This window comes from Aulostomus chinensis, chromosome 9, assembly GCF_037954235.1.
Source record: "Aulostomus chinensis isolate RoL2024-O1b breed Wild chromosome 9, RoL_Achi_v1.0, whole genome shotgun sequence".
Taxonomy (NCBI): domain Eukaryota; kingdom Metazoa; phylum Chordata; class Actinopteri; order Syngnathiformes; family Aulostomidae; genus Aulostomus; species Aulostomus chinensis.
The window spans coordinates 12392900-12415818 of record NC_141328.1 but is presented as its reverse complement, the minus strand read 5'-3'; the positions used below and the strand labels follow the sequence as shown (position 1 = coordinate 12415818).

The window sequence follows — 22919 nt, the reverse complement described above, 5'->3', positions numbered from 1 at the left end:
CTGTAGCTCCTGGGCTCCAGCCTCCCCACGACCCTTAACAGGAACAAGCAGAAAAAAATAGATGGATGGATGATGGAGTTCAGGGTAATGAACAAGGTAATGTTTTTGGGTTATAGTGATTTTACTGGGAATTTTTTGCCTCTTATGTCAAGGTACTCCTCAGTAAGCATCTAAACACAAGATAAGCGATAAGATCTCTATTGTCTCATCTCGACAAAATAACATCATAACTCCACTCATCGTCATTCATACACTAGTATAAAAACAGACATGGAACAGATACATAATTTAAGTGCATAAATACAGATCTAAAAATTGGTTTAAAAACATATTACAGCACAGTCCAGTCAGATTGCTAAAGCAGATATTATGGGTACAAGTTGGATTGAGACTGAAACTCAGGAGGTATTGAACAGTCTTATTGCAGTGGGAACAAAGGATTTTCTAAAACATTCTGTTCTGCACAGAGCACAGCTGACTGCTTTAGCTGCTCCTTTGTCCCTCGAGGAGATTGTTGAGGGGGTGCCTGTTGTTGGCCATAATGGCATTCAGTCTGCTTAATGTACCCCTCTCCACCACCTTTTTTAGTGGATCCAGTCTCCTGGCTAGCACTGAGCCAGCTTTCTGTAAAGACGAAACTATGAAATAATTGACAGAAAATTCCAATTCTTTGAAATTGGAGCCTTTAATGGTCCTTCTGAACAAACAATTTTTTTTTTCAAATGTCAATTTCCATATTTGAGTTTCAATTTGTTTCATATTTGATACAGCCGGCCATAAGGCTCAAAGTTTCATTTTTTTAAACAAACAAAAACATATTAAAACACAGAAATGTGGAACAATTTGGTCATTCTAGTCCCAAACAAGAAGATATTTCCCAATATTTATTGTTATTATTACTCAGTATGAGGTACTTTGCAATCATGCAGCAATGAGAAATCCACTAACGGAACTGGCAGGGTGGAAGAGGAACATTTAAGTTATTTTGGTTCATTTTGTGGTTCACAACCTTTTTTTTTCAATTTTGCACAGTGAAAACAGTTTCTGTCTTTGTTTCCGACTGCTTTGATGTTGTGTCCTTTTGTTTTGTTGTGTCCTCTTCTGGGTCTTCCACATTTTCTGGTTGACACTTTCATCTCCTAAGGCTTCCTCATTGTCACTACTATCTCAGTTTTCCTCAATCCTTTCGGTAGGAGTCCAGTCCTCATCATCATCGTCATCATCTTCACATAGACATCAAGCTGGCTTGCTCTCCCTGCCTCCCCTTCCAGAAGCTTCCTTCTTCAACTGTTATTAACATTTCCATGTTTCCCACATTTTGTATTGTTAACTGTTTTCTTGTCCGTCCTGGGTGAGGGATCCCTCCTCTGTTGCTCACCCTGAGGTTTCTCAGATTTTTCCCTGTTAAGAGGGTTTTCTATGGAGTTTTTCCTCAGTCGATGTTAGGGTCTAAGGGCAGAGGATGTTGTTATGATGCCATGTGAAGCCCTTTGAGACAAACTGTTTGTGAAAACCGGCTTTACAAATAAAATTGCCTTGCCTTGCCTTCCCATAGCTGATCGATGTCACTTGAATTCCCATCCACAATCATCTTCAAAGCACCTTCAAAACTGTATTTTGTTGACATCTAAAAACACACACACTCGCACACACACACACACACACATAAAACAGTTTTGTGTATTTATTATCTAAATTTGTTGATTTTTTTGGTGAAAATCAATAAAAAATCTTGAAATTTTACAGCATATAAGTATTTTCTAGTTATTTCCCTAAAAAAGTTTTGTCTAAATTGTTATGTCTTACGTCTTGTAGAATCCCGTCCGGCAATCATCGCTCAGACTCCGACGTGACATTATCCGTTTACTGACAGCACCACACTCACACGTGCCATTCGGTCTCGCAGCAACATCAGCAACAACACAATATGGTGGGGCTACCTGGCGCTTCCCAACTATGGATAGCGTGATAGTCCAAAATACATAACATAAATGTTAGTCTGTTTATTATAAAAACATTGTTGTTTTTAGTGAAATTCAGGAAGCAAAAAGCAGTTATTAGCAAGGGAACCATGTCAAAACACTACTAGTCATCAATCATCATGATACAGCAAGTTGCATATCTATCTTTTTTTTGTAAATGTACCAATTTTTGTCATTTAACCATTCAATAAATTTATTTGAAAAATAAATGGACCGTATATTGCTTGATGATAAGTATAATGGATGAAATGCAATATAATGACTATTGACCAATTTGGAGATAAATTGCCTTATACACCTGCTGTGTCAAATTTGATACACACATTTCAACTCGGTTTTACAAAAGAATAAATGTTGAAATTTTGAGTAATTTCTCATTGCATCAACTCACTAACTACTTATTTTGATGTTTCAGTAAAAATGGGATTACTTTTCTTACCTTAACCTTCTCAAAATGGGCAAAATTTTCCTCGAAAAATCATGCTAGTCTTGTTCCCTTGTGGTGGCAGTCTTGTGGTGTCACTGGACAGCCCTCTGTTGAATGGATTACTGCCTCTTGGTGGATTCTCTGTGCATTGCATGTGTTTTATTGTATACATTAGGGTTTTGAGGGAAAAAAATCACACTGATGATGTAGAGGTCTCCAAGACTCACGTATCATATGATATGTTTGGCGTTATAGGGTTTTAACAAGCTTGTCCAGCCATGGACCATCTCCACTGTGTCTGCACTCAGTTGTCTGCAATGTGTGACTTTGAATTTTGGTTCGCTTCCTATCTGGACTGCAGCTTTAAACAGAGGTCGGACGGCTCCTTGCACTAGAGGATGGAGGTCACACAATCCATCCCAGCCAACCATCAACTACACTGTCTTCCTCATCAGACATTAAGTCCATTGTCGCACACTTCCAAAGCTCCGCTTCATCGTCTGCTAGCACTCCATCTCCCTCCCAGGAGCTGAAAAACAAATCAATAAAGATAAGCAGTACCACACAATGCACTGCATGTACATATGACACATATTAATGCACCTAAATAACCATCACATTGACCCTCTTTCTTCTCGAATGACTCCAAACTGAACTCGTCACAGCCTCCACCTGCGCCACCAGCCACAGTAAAATTAATCAAGGAATGAGAAAACAGAAAAAGCTACTCACACACAATCTCATCATTCTCAGTATCATGTAAATCTGGACTTGCAGACAGCGCTCCAAGCAAATGAGAGGTCACTGCCGCATTATGAGGTGAGATCAGTCTGTGAAAACAAGATGCACAGTTAAGATTGGCATCTATTAACATACCCATTTCATTGTACAGCGGAATAAAAGCATAAATCTTACCCTGTGTAGCAGACATACTACTTAAAATGACAAGACAGAAAAAACACAATTTAATAAAGCCCCTTCCACTGGTTCTGCTCACTTTTCTTTTTACTAAGCCACTTGACTAACTTTAGCTTCCCAAAAGCTTATGTTATGGCTACTTACTGTAAGCTGAACTGGCCACTGAACATGTCTTACTTTTAGCATAGCTAGCTACCAAACATTTCTTGGTTTATCTAGTCACCAAACATATTCTTACCACAATTTTGGGTTTGTGCATCTTCTCCTCATAGAATTACTTTCTCCAGCACAGACTTTTGACTCCAAAGCAGCTATCGATCCTCCATAGTCAGCAACCTGGAGTTTACCGCAGCGAACTTCTTCTTGTCAGTCTGCGGACTTGCTAAAAGAGATTGATCATGTCCATGGAGAGGAGTTAAAAGTGAGACCACCCAGCCGTTGTAAATCACAAAACACAGCAGCAAAAACATGAAAAATTGAGGATAATACAGAGATGAAAACACATCTAGTGCACAAATTATCCTGTTTCAGATCATATTGAAAAATTAGAGCACCAATCTTGCTCTTTCTCAAGGTCTTTGTGCTGATTCACTCTAGGTGCCCACTGGTCCACCAGCTGGTGTCATTACTTCAGCAATTATCAGTTGAATTGACCATTTATAGTTAAATGTGGGTGTATCAAGGGTAGGATTTGAGGCAGATTTCATGTGCTCACATTTCTAGGTAGACTTTGGATTATAAAGGGAATCTGCTTGGAGGTGAGCATATTCACAGTTTTGTAAATCAGAATTTTTGTTTCTACACACACCATTTTCAGCTTTTGCTTGTGTACTTATACTTATAAAATCCACTGTTTTTATATAAATAAGATCCTTGGTATTTCATCAGTTATTTCTGCTTCATAAAGATACTAAGGGGGGATGCCATGGAAAATGTTAAAGACAAGACAACCATCTATCAGTATAATAACATTTTCCCAGCTCAGTAAGTTATTATTTCTTTGGCAAACAGTAGTAATGAGTGTTTGGTGACCTGTGGGGCTACTGTAAAGGTTTGAATGCTGTACAGGAGGCTTGTGCCCAGGTAGTTAAGCCATACTGTATGGCCAGTGCGACATTGTCATGGCATTGATATATTGTGTTGCTTCCTTTGCAGTTTAAGAGTTTTTGATATGGCAGTATGTTGACATGTTTAACTGAGCTATATTTTAACCATCTTCATTTAGCATAAGAGGCCATCTTGATTTTACCAGCCCCCAACAAACAACCCAGAAAAAAGGAATTCATGATTAAAAAATTCAAACTACCCATCAAAATCTTCAACACATCACATTTCACTGAGCTCATTGCATGAGTCAGAAAATACCAACAACTGTCCATTTCCTATCATATTATGAAGTAACAGGGTTTAAAAGAATAGCTACAATGGATGTGGAAGGTCAAGGCTGATGTTGTCTCTGTGGTCGTAGGAGCACTCGGGGCGTTGACTCCCAAACTGGGAGAGTGGCTCCAGCAGATTCCAGGAACAACACCTGAAACCTCAGTCCAAAAGAGTGCAATCCTAGGAACAGCTAAGATATTGCATAGAGCCCTTAAGCTCCCAGGCCTATGGTACAGGACCCAAGAAAGAGGATGACACAGAACCACCCAACAAGGGTGAGAGGGAGACTTTTATATACACTGCTCAAAAAAAATAAAGGGAACTCTAAAATAACACATCCAAGATCTGAAATATTCTTATTAAATACTTTGTTCTTTACATAGTTGAATGTGCAGACAACAAAATCACACAAAAATTATGAAAGGAAATCAAATTTATTAACCCATGGAGGTCTTTTGGATATGCAATTGAAGATGATGGATGGATGGATGGATGGATGGATGGACAAATTAACTGTAAGAAATGGTTTTCTCTCAAAAAATGAAAGCTTTTCTGCTAAGTTCAAAACATTAGCAGAGTAAACTTTAACCATCATTTTCCTTGGTGATGGTGACTTTATGCTCCTCACACAAGTCTCCTTCAGGTGTTTGTTGTAAAATTTTGGAAGAGAGAGAAAGTGAGAGAAAAGAAATTCTGCAAGTGTAACTAATATCTGTCCAGTGAGCAGACTTTCCCCCCAAATTCTCTGGGGGGGCTGTAGATAACTGTTTTTGTCATGTAATTGATGTAATTGGATTGCACTTTAACAGACCTTTGCCCTAAGTCCTGTCCAACTTGGTCCCACCTGAAGGCTTACCTTCTGCTGGTGTAACTCTTAGGACCACTGAGGTACGCAAACCCCCAGACCATAGCAAGGTGGCAATCCCTCAGGGGGAAAATTTAAAAAATGAAACAACAAAAATGAAAGAAAATATATTTCTCATCGGATTACAACTAAAAACTTGACATTTACCTTAATTGGATGGCCTATATCAAATAAACTGCTCAAACAAAGAAAGGAACACTAAAATAAAATAACATACCTAGATCTGAATGAATGAAATATTCTTATTAGGACCTGAGCCCGGAGGTACTCCAGGGCAAAGACCAGGGCCTGAGCCAGAAGGCACTTCAGGCGAAGACCCTATTATGTTTGCTTGGCAGAGCAACATATTAGCAGCACTAAAAACACTAAACACACACTAAACAGTGTCCTAGGCCCCCCCAACACCCATGAGGCAACTGGGCCAGACGGCCCGGAGCCAGTTTTCACATACACACCCATTCAGAACCTGGTATTATACTGTTCTTGCTCTCAATGAGTGCACGCTATATGCGCATAACGCGCATGATCTAATTTGACCCCCTGAACATGCATGAAATTCACTGAAATTCGGCACAATCGTTCGGTATGTCTCAACATTCACTAATCAAAAACAAAAACACCACAAAAGTCTATAGCGCCACCTAGGGAGCCACACAAAAAAAAGATAATTTTTTTTTATTTCGCGCGCTATAACTCCTCACACAAAACTCCCACAAACATGGGACCAACACCGTTGGACTCGTCTCATCAAGTCGAAAAATTCTTACACTCTGACCCCTCACCTATCTCCAACAGAATGTCCACAAATTGGAGAAAACTGTCAAAATCTTGACTTTTTTTACTCCCCGAACAAAATCTATCTCCTCCTAAACCGTAAATGCCAGGGCTTCCAAACTTTCACACATTACTCTCCCAACTGTGCTGATAAAAAGTTGTTCAAAGTTAATACACTACACGCTCGGTTTGGATTTTATAAGCCGTCAAAGTGGGGGAGACACATTTCATGCTTATAATGGAAGTCTATGGGGAGAGCGTATCTTCTCAGGGTACATACTGTCAAACAAATGCTTCTCACGTATACACCATACATCCCACAGCTTTTGCAAACACACCACTGTATTCCTGACAAAAATCCCTACAAAAATATGGTATTATGTGTTACTTTTGACCAACGTATGCTGACTTATTCAGCTTTTACACAGTACAAATCTGTTAATCCTCCTCTCCTCTCCACTCTAGCACAGATCAAAGACAGTGCAGCGGGGGAGGGGTTCTTAAAGGGCCAGCTGGCAGCTCTGCTCTCACTCTCTGCACTCACACTGTGCAGCACACTGAGGCTTCTATCTCCTAAACTACAAGGCCTAGGGAATTGCCAATTACACCGTTGGATTTGGGCCTGCGACTTGAACCCGGCCGCACTCGCGCGGGGGCTCAGGCCCTAACAACACTGCTTGCAGCTTTAATTAAATACTTTGTTCTTTATATAGCTGAATATGCTGACAACAAAATCACACAAAAATGATCAATGGAAACAAATTTATTAGCCCATGGAGGTCTGGAATTGGAGTCACACTCAAAATTAAAGTGACAAAACACACTGCAGGCTGATCCAACTTTGATGTAATGTCCTTAAAACAAGTCAAAATGAGGCTCAGTAGAGTGTGTGGCCTCCACGTGTCTGTATGACCTCCCCTACAATTCCTGGGCATGCTCCTGATGAGGTAGCGGATGTTCTCATGAGGGATCTCCTCCCAGACCTGGACTAAAGCATCCGCCAACTCCTGGACAGTCTGTGGTGCAACGTGGCGTTAGTGGATGGAGCGAGACATGATGTCCCAGATGTGCTCAATTGGATTCAGGTCTGGGGAACTGGCCGGCCAGTCCATAGCATCAACGCCTTCGTCTTGCAGGAACTGCTGACACACTCCAGCCACATGAGGTCTAGCATTGTCTTGCAGTAGAAGGAACCCAGGGCCAACCGCACCGGCATAGGGTCTCACAATGGGTCTGAGGATCTCATCTCGGTAACTAATGGCAGTCAGGCTACCTCTGGCAAGCACATGGAGGGCTGTGTGGCCCCACAAAGAAATGCCACCCGACACCATTACCAACCCACTGCCAAACCGGTCATGCTGGAGGATGTTGCAGGCAGCAGAACGTTCTTCACGGCATCTTCAGACTCTGTCACGTTTATCACATGTACTCAGTGCGAACCTGCTTACATCTTCACCAGTGGCAAATTTGCCAATCTTGGTGTTCTCTGGCAAATGCCAAACTTCCTGCACGGTGTTGGGCTGTGAGCACAACCCCCACCTGTGGACGTCGGGTCCTCATACCACCCTCATGGAGTCTGTTTCTGACCGTTTGAGCAGACACATCCACATTTATGGCCTGCTGGAGGTCATTTTGCAGTGCTCTGGCAGTGCTCCTCCTGTTCCTCCTTGCACATAGGTGGAGGTAGCGGCCCTGCTGCTGGGTTGTTGCCCTCCTACAGCCTCCTCCACGTCTCTCGATGTACCGGCCTGTCTCCTGGTAGCGCCACCATGCTCTGGACACTATGCTGACAAACGCAGCAACCCTTCTTGCCACAGCTTGCATTGATGTGCCATCCTGGATGAGCTACTAGAGTAAAAGCCACTACAGTAAAAGCACCACCAGTATTCAAAAGGCACCAAAACATCAGCAAGAAAGCATAGGAAATGAGAAGTGGTCTGTGGTCACCACCTGCAGAACCACTCCTTTATTGGGGATGTCTTGCTAATTGCCTATAATTTCCACCTGTTGTCTATTCCATTTGCACAACAGCAACTACAACTAACTAGCAACTAACAACTATTTAGTGCCACATAATCTTATGTACCTTAAATAAAACAGATACATTTCATTAAATAGGAAGACAACACAAGGACTAACTTGTCATCACCTATTAAACAATTAGACAACAGCCTGGTAACAACAGCCTTGATGCCTTTGGACTGTGGGAGGAAGCTGGAGTACCAGAGAGAACCCACGCAGGCACTTTTTTTCTAAGATGGCGCGGACGTGTCTAGACGCCATCGTGACTGCTCCGCATAGACTGTGCTTTTTGTTTGTTTTTTTCTGAGTTACACTTAGCTCTTTTATTCCGTTGTGTTCCGGTCTAATTACATTTGACCACAGCTCACTACTTAACTTCGCTAGCAGGTCTAGCTACCTATATTTGGAAGTTTTGAAGGAGAGCTCTACCTGGCCAAAGGAGATCTTACGGAGCACGGAGCAGGGGAAATGGCCACCAAAGTCGCGCAGGAAAAAACACAGAGGGAAAAGTGCTGGTATCAAAAACAGGCTGCGTGCACAAGCACACCACCCTCCCCTTCCCAGTATCCTGCTGGCCAATGTCCAATCTATGGACAACAAGGTGGACGACATCAGGGCTCGAGTCCGCTTCCAGCGAGACATGAGGAACTGCAACATCCTTTGTTTCACGGAGACATGGCTCACGCCGTAGGTGCCGGACCATGCCTTCGCCCAGCCGAAACATTCTTGGTGTTTCGCATGGACAGAATGAAAGACTCCGGCAAATCAAGAGGTGGTGGAGTGTGTTTCATGACCAACAACAGCTGGTGCAATCCAAGGAATGTTACTGTTCTGTCGCGTTCATGCTCACCGGATCTTGAACATCTGGCAATCCTCTGTTGCCGCTGCCCCGATGAGTCATCATCCTCGCCATCTATATTCCACCGCAGGTGGACACGAACATTGCTCTCACCACCCTACGTGACTGTATAAACAGACACTATGTTAAGCACCCGGATGCTGCCCTCATTGTGGCTGGTGACTTCAACAAGGCTTTCTCAGCAAACTGCTAGACAATACCATCCCTATGGTGACTGTGAAGGTTTTACCTAATCAGAAGCCGTGGGTGGATAAGTCTATCCGGGGAGCTCTGAATGCACGTACCGCTGCGTACAACGAGGGGATCAAGACTGTCGACATGTCACCCTACAAAGCGGCAGTCTACAAGGAAAGCTGTGAAAGCGGCGAAGAGGCGACACAAGGACAAAGTGGAAGGACAACTGTGCGACCGCGACAACAGACGCATGTGGCAAGGACTGCGGACGATGACGGATTATCATGGATGATGGAGGAACTGAACACCTTCTTCGCTCACTTTGAGGCTGCCGGTGCTCGTGCTAGCACAGTGGCTAGCGCCGGTGAGGAGAACTACCCCCTCTTGCTCTCGGAGCACAAAGTAAGAAGAGCTCTGAGATGAGTGAACAGCAGGAAGGCAGCCGGCCCCGATGGCATCCCCGGGCGTCTGCTGAAGTCCTGCGCAGACCAGCTAGCCCCCGTGTTCACAACCATATTCAATCTGTCCCTTGTCCACTCTGTCGTCCCCACCTGCCTAAAGAAGTCACCATTATTCCTGTGCCAAAGAAGAACAACCCTGCCTGCCTGAACGACTACTGCCCTGTTGCCCTGACGTCCATAGTGATGAAGTGCTTCAAGAGACTTATCAAAGACTTCATCTGCTCATCGCTACCGGACACACTGGACCCCCTGCAGTTTGCCTATCGCCCCGGTAGGAGTACTGACAACGCCATCACCCATGTCCTCCACTCTACCCTCTCCCACCTGGACATCGGCAAAGGGAACTATGTGTGCCTGCTGTTTATTGATTACAGCTCAGCCTTTAACACCATAGTTCCTCACAGACTGGTCACCAAGCTGGTGGATCTAGGGCTGAACCCCTCACTCTGCTCCTGGGTCCATAGCTTCCTGACTGGCAGACAACAGGTAGTGAAGGTTGGTGCGCACACATCCACACCTCTAACCCTCAATAGTGGAGCCCCCCAAGGCTGTGTGCTGAGCCCTCTGCTGTACTCCCTGTACACCCATGACTGTTCTTCATCTCACCAATTCAACATCATTGTGAAATTCGTGGATGACACAGTGGTGGTAGGCCTGATCTCCAACAACAATGAGACGGCCTATCTGGAAGAGGTGGAGCTGCTGTTCTCATGGTGTAAGGACAAGAACCTGGACCTGAACGTCAACAAAACCAAGGCGGTGGTGGTTGACTTCAGGAGAGGGCGGCAGGGGATCCAGTATGCACCGCTCAAGATCTACAGGAATCCGGTGGAGAAAGTGAGCAGCTGCAGGTATCTCGGGGTACTCATCTCCGAGGACCTGTCTTGGACTACGCACACCTCCAACCTGGTGAAGAAGGCGAGGCAGCGTTTATTCTATCTCAGGAGGCTCAGGAAATGCAAGGTCTCCACTAAGCTGCGGAGTACTTTCTACACCGCCACAGTGGGGTCTGTACTTTCTGTGAGCATCACTGCCTGGTACGGCAGCTGCAGCTCTCAGGACAGAAAGGCTCTACACCGAGTCATCCGTTGTGCTGAACACATCACCCGTACTGCACTGCCCAGCCTCCAGGACATCTACACCCAGCGGTGCAGGTCCAGGGCAAGATGGATTATCAAAGACACTCACCATCCCAACCATAGACTGCTAGAGTGGCTGCCCTCAGGCAAGAGGCTTCGCTCCATCAGAGCCAGGATGGAGAGGCTGAAAAGGAGCTTCTTCCCCCAAGCCACTCGGATCCTGAACTCTTCATTACACACACCCCCTTAACTGACTGCACAACACCCTTCTGAACAGACTGTGCAGCATCAGACAATTTCACTGGTCACCTTACCTGTTTACATATGTTGTACATAGCCTCTGTTACCTGCTTACTTGTACATAGGAGTCTTTTTATTGGAGTATATATTTATCTAATTCTATTTTTATTTTCTCTTTACCATATAGCATTTTTAACTTTATTATTATTCTTCTTACATACCGTATTTTCCGGAGTATAAGTCGCACTTTTTTACATAGGTTGGCTGGTCCTGCGACTTATACTCCAGAGTGACCTAAATATGGGTGAAAAAAAAATCACAGACAGCCACGAGGGGGCGCTCTAGAGTTACGCGCCGATATCTCCTACTCTGTAACAATTTAAAATTAAAACAAATAAAATAAACATTAGCTTATCGATCGCCACTAAACAAAAATGCCGCCAAAAAGAAACTCATATTCTGTGGACTTCAAGCTGCAAGTTGTGAGATTTGCAGCTGAAAATGGCAATCGAGCAGCAGACAGGAAATTCGGAGTAAGTGAGAAGCTTGTTAGGGACTGGAGAAGTTCAACGGCTTTAGCGATGTGGAGTGATTGCGAGCTCTTATTAATGTAAAAGTACAGTAGTTGTTTTGTTCTTTATGCTCTACCTGTTTATTACCGTATGTTCGTGCGGACACTTTTTCCGTTCATGTTTATTTTTCGTTTTGCTGAATGTTGTTTATGTTGGCATATCTTACAGCCATTCAGCCTGTTCTCTATTATTTTATTAATGTTAACCTCCCTTTCAAGGTGAAATGTCTATTTTTGATATATTTTGTAAAATAAATAACCCGCAAAAAATGCGACTTAAACTCCAGTGCGACTTATGTGTGTTTTTTTCGATCTCATTATGCATTTTTGGGCTGGTGCGACGTATACTCCGGAGCGACTTGTAGTCCGAAAAATACGGTACTTGTGTTATATTTATATTCGGTATCTCTTGCACAGAAGTCACTTTCATTTCACTGCCACTGTACCTGTACATTTAGGCATGTGACAAATAAAAACTTGAATCTTGAATCTTGAATCTTGAATCTTGGTAAGGGATTTTGCCATCTGATGCCATAACAATCCCCTGCAGCTCAACACCTCAAAAACCAAAGAGCTGATCATGGTCTAGATCATGACCCTGTTCTGTCCAGATTGAGAGGGGAGGATGTTGAGGCAGTGATTAGCTATAGGTCCCTGTGGGTGGTGCTCGATGACAAACTGGTATGGTCCAACCACACTAACCACCTCTACAGGAAGACTCATAGCAGACTCAACTTCCTGAGGAGACAATGGTCATTCAGCATCTGCAAGAAACTGTTTTACCAGCCAGTGGTTGCCAGCATCCTCTTCGATGCTGTGGCTTGCTGGGGAGGCAGCATGACCAAGAGAGACTCCACCAGGCTTGACAAGTTGAACAAGCAGCCCGGCTCTGTGGTCGGCATGAAGCTGGACACTCTGGTGACAGTGGTAGAAAGGAGAACCCTGAACAAACTGCTGGCTATTCTGGACAGTGCCAGCCACCCTCTGTACACTGTCATCAGCAGCCAGAGAAGCTTATTCAGTGACAGGCTGCTCCCGCTGGGGAGTAAAACAAACAGACTGAAGAACTCCTTCATCCCCTGTGCCATTAAACTGTACAACTCCACACTGGCCAGTGAGCACTACCTCACTGTTCTCACTTTATTCAATTAAATCCGCCTCTGTCACTCCCATCCTGAAAAAGGTTGGCTTGGACCCAACTGACCTTGGCAAATGTCGACCAATCTCCAACCTCCCTATCATCAGTAAGACACTCCTGAGAGCAGTTGCCACCCAGCTTCACCATCACATGTCTACCAATGAACTATATGAACCATTTCAATCTGCCTACAAGACCCACCACAGCACTGAGACTGCCCTCGTGAGGATCACCTCCTGAGGGCTGCAGATTCTGGCAACATCAGCATCCAGGTCCTGTTGGACCTTGCCGCTGCCTTTGACACAGTCTCCCACTCCATCCTTCTGACCTGCCCCCCTCCCACACACACACACATACACACAGACACACATTGAACTCACTGGTACTGCTCTGTCCTGGTTCCACTTGTACTTGTCTGACAGAAAACAGTTCATCCCAATTAATGGATCTAGCTCTCACCCTGCCCCAGTCGACTACAGTGTGCCACAAGGTCCCTCGCCCCTTCCTCTTCACCATCTACATGCTCCCACTTGGTCAGATCATTCTCTGTCATAGTTTAAATTTCCACTGCTATGCTGATGATTCCCAACTGTATCTCAGCACACCACCATCTGCCCAGGTCCCCCACAATCTCTAATCAACTGTCTGCATGAAATAAAATCCTGGATGACCACCAATCTGCACCAACTCAACAGCCAGAACGGAACAGAAGTCGTTGCCATCGCTCCTAACTCTCTGCTTAACAAGGTTGTGGATCTTATCCTCTTAGTGGATGGTGTCTCGCTGTCCATGGAGGTCTGCAACCTTGGTGCCATCCTGGACTCCATACATCCATCCATCCATTTTCTTCTGCTTATCCTTTTAAGGGTCATGGGGGGGCTGGAGCCTATCCCAGCGGCTTTTGGGCGAGAGGCAGGGTACAACCTGGACAGGTCGCAAGTCCATCGCTGGGCCAACACATATAGACAGACAATCATTCACACTGACAGTCATACCTATGGTCAATTTAGAGTATCCGATCAGCCTAGTCTCCATTTGCATGTCTTTGGATGGTGGGAGGAACCCAGAGTACCCAGAGAGAACCCATGTAGGCACAGGGAGAACATGCAAACTCCACACAGAAAGATCCCGTGCCCGAGCCAGAACTCGAACCCTGAACCTCATCCTGGACTCAACCCTGTCATTTGATTCACACATTAAACCTGTCACCAAATCTGCCTTCTCCCATCTTAGAAACATCTCCAGATTCCAGCCATCACTCTCTGATTCTGTTGCTGAAACCCTCATACACACCTTCATCACCTCACATCCAGAATATTGTAATGCCATCCTTAATCGGATCACCAATAAAACTCTGGACAGGCTTCAACATGTGCAAAACTTGGCTGCCAGGGTTCTCACCCACACCAAACCCTGGCAGCACAAGAGCCCCCAACCTCAAACAGCTGCACTGGCTCCCCATCAAATACCGAGTACTTTCAAACTCCTCATCCTCACCTACAAATCTCTGCATGCACTGGCCCCTCAGTATCTAACTGACCTCCTTCATGTTCACTATCCCTCATAGAACCTGCGGTCTGCCAACTTGAGTCTCCTCACTATCCCCCTTACAAGCAGACGCAGCTTTGGGAGTAGGGCCTTCAGTGTGGCAGCTCCCACTCTGTGGAACTTGCTCCAAGTGAGTGAGTGAAGGGTTGTATTTAACCCGTGTGTTTTCCCGTGTTAGGTTGTTGGTCCATTGCCGTGTTGTGTTTTTGTGCCGTGTCATGCTGTTGCGTTTTGTTGCACTCTCACGTCAGTCTCCAGCGCTCACGTCAGTCTCCAGCTCTCATGTCAGTCTCAAGTCTCCAGTTGCCATCCGTCTCAAGTCTCCAAGCCGTCCGTTTCAAGTCTCCAAGCCGTCCGTCTCAAGTCTCCAGGCCTACAGTTGTCCGTCTCAAGTTCCCCGTGTCTAAATAAAAACCTCTTGTGCACCTTCCCACTGTCTGCGCCCCGGTCTACTTCCCCCTCACACCCCCCGCAGGTAACAGAATGGACCAACCAAGAAAGACCCAGCGGACAAGTTCCCCCCCATGTATGATAACTCTTTTTGAGTACTTTGCCATGATGGCAAAAAGGAAAGAGTCACAAGGGGAGGAGGACTTCCCGGCACCCGGCTGGCCTTTGGAGGTCTTCGCTCGGTGCAGCGAGCCTGCAAGTCAGCTCGGCCCCCATTGGAGAGGCCCAGGAGCTCCCGGCCTGAGGTGAAGGAGAAGGCTGGCCACCCTCATGCTCGTAGGCAGCCAGGTCCAGCTCTCATCCCAAGCCCAGAAGCTGCTACACCTTCTCCGCTGCCACGGGTCCTGGCGGGCGTCACTCATGTTCTGGCACCGAGGGTCCTGGCTGGCTCAACTCCTGCTCTGCCAAGGGCCCCGGTGGGCGCCACTCCTGTCCTGGTGCCGAGGGTTCTGGCGGGCATCACCCCAATCCCGGCGGCTGCTACATCTTCTCCGCCACAAAGGGTCCTGGCGGGCGTCACCCCTGTCTCGGCACCCAGGGTCCTGACTGGCTCAACTCCTGCTCTGCCAAGGGCCCTGGCAGGCGCCACTCCTGTGCCGGCGCCAAGGGTTCTGGCGGGCACCATCCCAATCCCAGCAGCTGCTACACCTTCTCCTTCTACAGTCTCAAGTCTCCCCGTCTCCAGTCTCCAAGCCTACAGTCGTCCGTCTCCAAGCCTCCCCGTTGCAAGCCTCAAGTTCCCCGTGTCTAAATAAAAACTTCTTGTGAACCTTACCACTGTCTGCGCCTGGGTCTACTTCCCCCTCACACCCCCTGCACGTAATAGTCTCATCTCAATGCTCTGTTTCTGTGAACAGGTTAAGAACATGAACATAACGGTAGTCGTAAGACGGCACCTTTCCACGTGCATGTGAAAACTGTTGCGCGTGCATGTGAATACGCATCCTCGTGTGCGTGCACCCCCCCCCCCCGTGCTACAAAGGTGCGTTTCCGTTTTACCGCAGTTCGCAACAATGGGATTCTGTGATCGTACGTAAATATGCCTGGACATGTCCCACGTGTCATATGGGATTCTGTGGTAGAACATAAATACCCCCAGAGTTTGTTGCTGTATCAGGGTGGGTGTCGATTAAAAACTGTTTGAAAATCATGCGATTACATACCATCATGCCCGGGGCTCATTGCCTTTCTCGCAGCTGTGCATAGCTTCTTCTCACATAGTCTGTATTTTTTTTTTTATTAAATTGCGTGGTGGGTGTTTTACATACACAATGGATGATTTTGCCCTGTTACACACCCCTGCGCCCTGGTCAATCGTCTCCTCTTTAAACTGAGCTTGTTTTTGCGCTCAGGTGCAGTAGGGGTGTCTGTTAACAAATAAGCGATTAATTCATATAGGGTTAGGGTTAGACTTAATTAGTGGTAAATTTGTTACTGTAAAATGTGAAGACCATATATATGGAGTTGCTTAGCACTGCGATCACCCATTATTTCTCCCGGCAATAAGGAAAATCAGGATCTTGATTCTCTGTGCCTATGCACCACAGGGCAGGTCACACAAAACTGTTTGCCCTCCTGAACCACTGTGGTTAAACCATACTAATAAATGAAAAATGGGTGGAGCCCTGCCACCTGTCCGGGAAATGTCGGGGCTTGAGTTTACTTTTAAACGCAGTATTTTACAAAATCAAATATTTTAGCCAGGATGGGAACCCCTTAAAAACAGATAATGATGTTTAATTACATTTTCAGATTTTATTACACTGGCCCCTTTAACAAGCATGTCATCACAGAAAACAAGAACGCACATAGTGTGTAAAAAAAAGGTTGATATTTATTTAACTCTTCAGAGTATACAGGGAAAAAAAAACACCACATCGAAAAATAACCTCACTTAGGCTGCCATGTGTTTCAAATCAAGCGGCGTTTCATACAGTTGGCCCAGAATCCGGGTCCTGGTGCTATGCTGCGATAATAGCTGCCAATGGCTTTTATGGCAGCGTCTGGTTGGGCTAGATGGTGTAGCATTGTCTCAACGGCTCCTGCTATTTTAGAGGGGCTGATGAGCATTTTCTTTAGATATAGAAAGTTTCTGATTGTGCGCAGGAAATTGTTGTTCCACAACCACGTCATGATGGCGTCATAATTCTTATCAAAGTACCGATGGGGTATGTCATCATCACACATATGGGGCCCCTGCCACACAGCCATCGTACCACAGTGACATGATTGATTCGTTTAGCAGCGGCAGTACAACTCTTTTCAGGTGCTCAATAAAGCAGTCTGAAGTCTCATGGTCCATGTAGCGAACGTCACTATCCACATATACATCAGCAGATCCCACTGGAATCTCATAGGGCGGATCCTCTAGTTGACTTGTCGCCAACGATGAATACAAATGCACACCCTCATCTGCACACAGAAATAACAGCGGTATTAAAAAACAACGTTAAACATAAACGCATTAAAACAAATAGGCATTGGGGAAAAACTTACCGTTAACCAGAGTTGTGTCCATGATTCACAGGAAAAAACACGGGCAGCAGTCCAGCGGTCTACACCTTGGGTCGGAAACGCATATGATACAGCAACAAACTCTGGGCATATTTATGTACTACCACAGAATCCCATATGACACATGGGACATGTCCAGGCATATTTACGTACTACCATAGAATCCCATTGTTGTGAACTGCGGTAAAACGGAAACAGACACGCCCCTTTTTAGCGCAGGTCACTTGCGCCACCCGACTGAAAATTTGCATTATTTGCGTGTTTGCATAGAGTTTGAATGGAAACTGTGCCGCAAATTTGTGTTTGGTGTGAACACACAGACCTCTGGCGCCTCTGTCAATATACGTGTGTTTTAAAAGCCTATTCTGAGGCATTTTTCTCAAACATTCATCAGTATCTCCCCCTCATTCTCAATGCACAGCGTTAATTCACGAAGGCAACGTTACTTAAGTGTCGCCGCCAAGTTTTCACTCTTGTTTTACAGAGAATCATGTTCTATCATGTTGACGTCACTTGATAAACGTTATACCGTTATGTTAGTAACTTTAGTTATTTTTATCGGCAAAAACTGCAGCCCTCCCACTTAGGTACAGACCAGCCCAGACTAACGTTAAATTAACTTATGAACAGTAACATATCTTGCGCCAAACTATCAAAATACGTGCGGACCTATATATTATCACAAATTTAAAACAGAACGGTAATAACTTACCTGCCGTTGTAGGCCTTCATGCTACACCTTGCGCTGTGATCCTGTTACACGCCAGTCCTGTTGCGCAACTGCGCATGCGTCGTGCATGCTTTTTAAAAAAACTACACTTTCAGAATAAAGTTTATGCAGTATTTCTATGTTTATGTGCATACAAATGTTAAACATTTAAATATTATGAGGAATACACAAGTAAAACTTACTCTTCCCCCATAGTTCATGTATTACGTTAATACAAAGTTTAATTTCACCTAAAAAACTCTTCTGATTGAATCTTAAAAATACTTGGTAGAAATTATGACAGTTACTCTAATAGAATTTACTACTCCAAAAAGTCGCTCTTTTCCTTGTAGGAGGGTCATTTAGGTCACCTGAATGAAGGTGTGAAAGCTGGCTGCACCTCCTGGGGAGGGATCTAAGGACGGCATTGTAGGTGGCTGATAGGTGGTGTCTGAGGCCCCCTCCTCTGTTCAAAGATGGACGTTCTAGTTTGACATGAATGGCTTCTTTCACCCCTCTTTCTTTTTGAGAATGCCTGCAGACCACCTCTCCCTGCTCCTCTTCCCGACCTACACCCCCCTCAGGATGCGAACAACACCAGTTTATCAGACCATCAAATCCTGGCCTGAAAACGCTCTCCTCCGGGTGCCGGACTGCTTTGCCTTCACAGAATGGAGCATTTTTGAAGACCAGGATCTAAACACATACACCAAGTCTATACCCTCTACTACATCAGGAGCTGTGTAGAAAACATCACAGAGGAAAGACAAATCCAAGTCTTCCCCAACAGGAAGCCCTGGATGACAAATAAAGTCCAGAGCCTGATCAGAGCCAGGAACTCAGCCTTCAGGATGGGGGACCAGGTTCTTTACAGCCCTGCCAGAGCCGAACTGAGAAGGGGCATCTAACAGGCCAAGGTCTCCTACAAAAGGAAAATAGAGGGATACGTAACTCCCCCCCACCCAGATTCCAGCACCCCACCTCTCTCCGTCCAGGAGCAGGAGGTGAGGAAAAATTTATAGGCAGTGAACCCCAGAAAGCTGCCAGTCCCGATGGTATTCCGGGGGTGGTGATTAAAGCATGTGCAGACCAACTGGCAGGGATCCTCACCAAATTCTTCAATCTCTCCCTGACACATGCCACCGTCACCACATGTCTGAAGGCCTCCACCATCTTCCCCATCCCCAAAAAACCTGCCATAGACAGCCTGAATGATTGCGGACCAAAAGCCCTGATGTCTGTAATCATGAAGTGTTTTGAGTGAGCAGTCTCCCGCAGCACATCAGAAACTACCCCCTAGTACAGTGACAATAAAGTTGATTCTGATTTGGATCCAACAAATCCTGCATTGGAACACTCAAGGCAAAAACCAGTTATAGCTGGAGAAGACGTTTTCAGGCAGGAGAGTCAAAAATTGGGTTCAGCTGAGGGGGCCTCAAAAGAACCTCCTGTAACCAAATGAAGTTGAGGACATTTGTAGATATCCTATCGGAGCAAACAGTTTTAGTCAGTAAGTGATCAGTGTAGCAGGATACCCTTAAAGGTGAGAATGACAAATATACCAGTGTACAATGTGCTTAAGTTCATATTGATAAAAAATAAACAATAAACCTCTATATTATGATATTAACCTTAAAATTTATTTATATAGCATATGTATATAGATGGATAGATATAGATTAGATATATACAGTAATGACAGAAAAACAAAACATGCCATTTTAATTCTTCAACAAGCATGTTGAAGCACTTGGTGCTGTGTATCCAAATGTCACATCAGTTTATATGCATTTAGTTGTATCTCCTGCAAGGGAAATTTTCTTTTCCTTCCTTCTCCCTCTCTGATCCATCCTTTCTCTTCTTCAGAGACAGCGCTCCATTATCTGTCTTTTCTATTACCAAAAATGCAGAAACAGGTAGAGGAGGAGAAGCACTCCCTCAAAGTAACATTGAGGGTGGAGCTGTTGTGTGCAGCTTTGGGTTCACTTGATTAAAAAAAAAAAAAGATAAATACAAAACTAAAACAGGGCAGAAGACAAATTAGCACACAGTTAACTACAAAGTGCTCATCTCATGACAGGGACATAATTATACAAATGTAAACAAATAAATATTTACCTGTCCAGGGTGAACCCCGCCTCTCGCCCGTTGATGCTGGGATAGGCTCCAGCCCCCCCGCGACCCTTACTAGTAAGGAATAAGCGGAAGATGACGATGGATGGACAATAAATATTTCTAATAAATTGAATAATGAATTGAATTAAGTTAATTGAAGTAGGAGCCCACACTTGAATCTACCTACAATTCAACAATTCTACAATTTCATTTAGCAGACGTTTTTGTCCAAAGCGACGTACAACACAAGCAAGAATTCAGACTTCAGACAGAAGAAACCCATAGGAAGCGCAAAAGTGCTTCAGTTGTGATTTGGTCACAGGTATTGCCATCTAGTGGCAGAAGAAGTGTCTCCCCCCCCCCACCCCCCGTTTTTTTTTTTGGACAAACATACAACATCACACAACACAGTTAGTGCTACATAATCACTAAGTGCTGGGTCTTGGACCCTCTGACTTATTCTACCCCACAGGACAAAGAGGAGAAGAGTCAGGTTAAGTTCCTGACCTACCTGTTCTATAGCCCTTTAAGACTGGAGGCTACAAAAGAATGTACACAAGTTTGGGAGAGTGATGCAGCCTGTGCTTGTGTGTCAGGTGTTCTGTGACTTCCATGGCCACTCACGGAAGAAGAATGTGTTTCTATATGGCTGCAGTATAAAGGAGACACTTTGGCAGTCTGGCTCCACTGTTGACACTGTTGGACTGAAAGAGAACCCTGGATACAGGGTAATTCTCTCACACACGCGCACACACACTCACACTGAAAAATTGACTATGTGGTCTGCATATGTGGTCTGCATGTGAAGCTGTGGAACTACACACCTGAACAAAAGCTAGTACTTGTGTGTCCATCTCTCTCTTTGTACCTGTCATGTCTCCCTCTAGACCATTGCAAAGACCTTGGATCGTATCGCACCAGCCTTCTCTTTCAACAGTTGCAACTATTTGGTAATGACAGTTAAAATATTAAATACTTAATTCATAATTAATATTATATAATGTATAACATGAATCCTACGTCCACATCGGTTGCATGGTTGCAGTGTGGTATGGTAGTGACAGAGGAATAGCTTTTAACCATAGCGAATTTTGAAGTCTCATTTCTAACAAGAAAACATCATGTAAAATGTCTCCAACAGTTACTGAGAATATCATAATTTGTGTCTAACTATAATTTCCTCTTGCTTATCAATGTCTCAGTAGATTCATGGATGAGGCCCATTTTCTCAGACAAATCTTATAATCAGCACGTTCCTCATTAACTCTACTACCACAATTACACTATTATATTATCCTTCTCATATCATTTTATTACTTACTATTTATATGATGATGTCACATCATTCTTATCAAGTAGGCTACCTCACAGTATGTGCACCCCACATGAATTTGTCATCTGTACATATCAGGTGGAGAAGTCTCGTGCTGCCACAGCAAGAGTGGTGATCTGGAGGGAAATGGGCGTCCTTAGAAGCTATACCATGGAGAGCACCTATAATGGTTGCAACCAGGGAATTTACAAGGTGCGAGGGTTGTGTCACACATCACCACTGGATGTCTATTGGGTCATTATATATTAATCAGGTACCACAGAACATACACCTCAGACCCCAATTATACAAAACTGATCCCAGAGACATATGAAAATGTTACTATAGGAATGTATTAAATACACTGAAATATCCTACAGATGACGAGAGGAGAGAATTTCTTAGCTAATGCCAGTGAACTTAAAAGAATGAATTGGGTGGATAATATACACTACCAGTCATATATTGGACACACCTTCTCATTCAATGTTTTTTCTTTAATTATACTTTTTACATTGTAGATACATGCTGCAGACATCAAATGTATGACACAAGATATATGGAATTATGTAGGAAAGAAAATTGTTCAATATCTTTAAATATGTTTTATATTTTCGATTCCTCAAAGTAGCCACCCTTTCCTTTGTTGACAGTGCTGCAAACCCTTGGCCTTCTCTCAATGAGCTTCATGATGTAGCCGCCCAAAATAGTTTTCACATCACAGGTTTGCTTTGTCAGGGTTCAATTGTGGAATTTCTTGCCCTCTTAATGGGTTTGGGAGTATCAGTTGGGATGTGCAGAAGTCAGGTTGGTTCACAGCTGACAGCCCGATTTGACCACTGAATTCATATTATGGCAAGAACCTATGAGCTAAGTAAAGAGAAACAACGGCCCATTATTGCTTTAGGAACTGTAGGTCAGTCAGTCTGGAAAATTCAAAACCTTGAATGTGTCCCCAAATGCAGTTGCAAAAAGCATCAAGCACAACGTCAAAACTGGCTCACGAGGACTGCACCAGGAGAAGATATCAAGAGTCACCTCTGCTGCTGAGGATAAGTGCATCTGAGTTACCAGACTCAGAAAAGTTAACAGCACCTCAGATTAGAGCCCAGATAAATGTCACAGAGTTCTAGTAGCAGACACATCTCTACATCAACTGTACAGAGGAGACTGTGTGAATCAAGCCTTTCTGGTCGAATAGCTGCCAAGAAATGACTGCTAAAGAAATACAACACGCAGAAGAGATTTGTTTGGGCCAAGAAACACAAGGAATGGATATTAGACCAGTGGAAATCTGTGCTGTCTGATGAGTCCAAATTTAAGATCTTTGGTTCCAACCTCTGTGTCTTTGTGTGACGCACAAAAGTGAACAGGTGGTCTC

The 22919-nt window shown here is 44.5% G+C and overlaps 1 protein-coding gene across 3 annotated transcripts in view; it reads left to right on the top strand.

Annotated features, from left to right (window-relative positions):
• agbl1 (AGBL carboxypeptidase 1) overlaps positions 1-22919 on the top strand; it is a 219300-nt gene that overhangs the window by 172624 nt on the left and 23757 nt on the right. For all 3 annotated transcript variants that reach the window (XM_086213834.1, XM_086213833.1, XM_086213832.1), the window contains 3 exons: positions 20823-20954; positions 21114-21176; positions 21638-21751. In XM_086213834.1, the coding sequence (XP_086069960.1) occupies positions 20823-20954; positions 21114-21176; positions 21638-21751 (309 nt within the window). The remainder of the gene's footprint in view (positions 1-20822; positions 20955-21113; positions 21177-21637; positions 21752-22919) is intronic.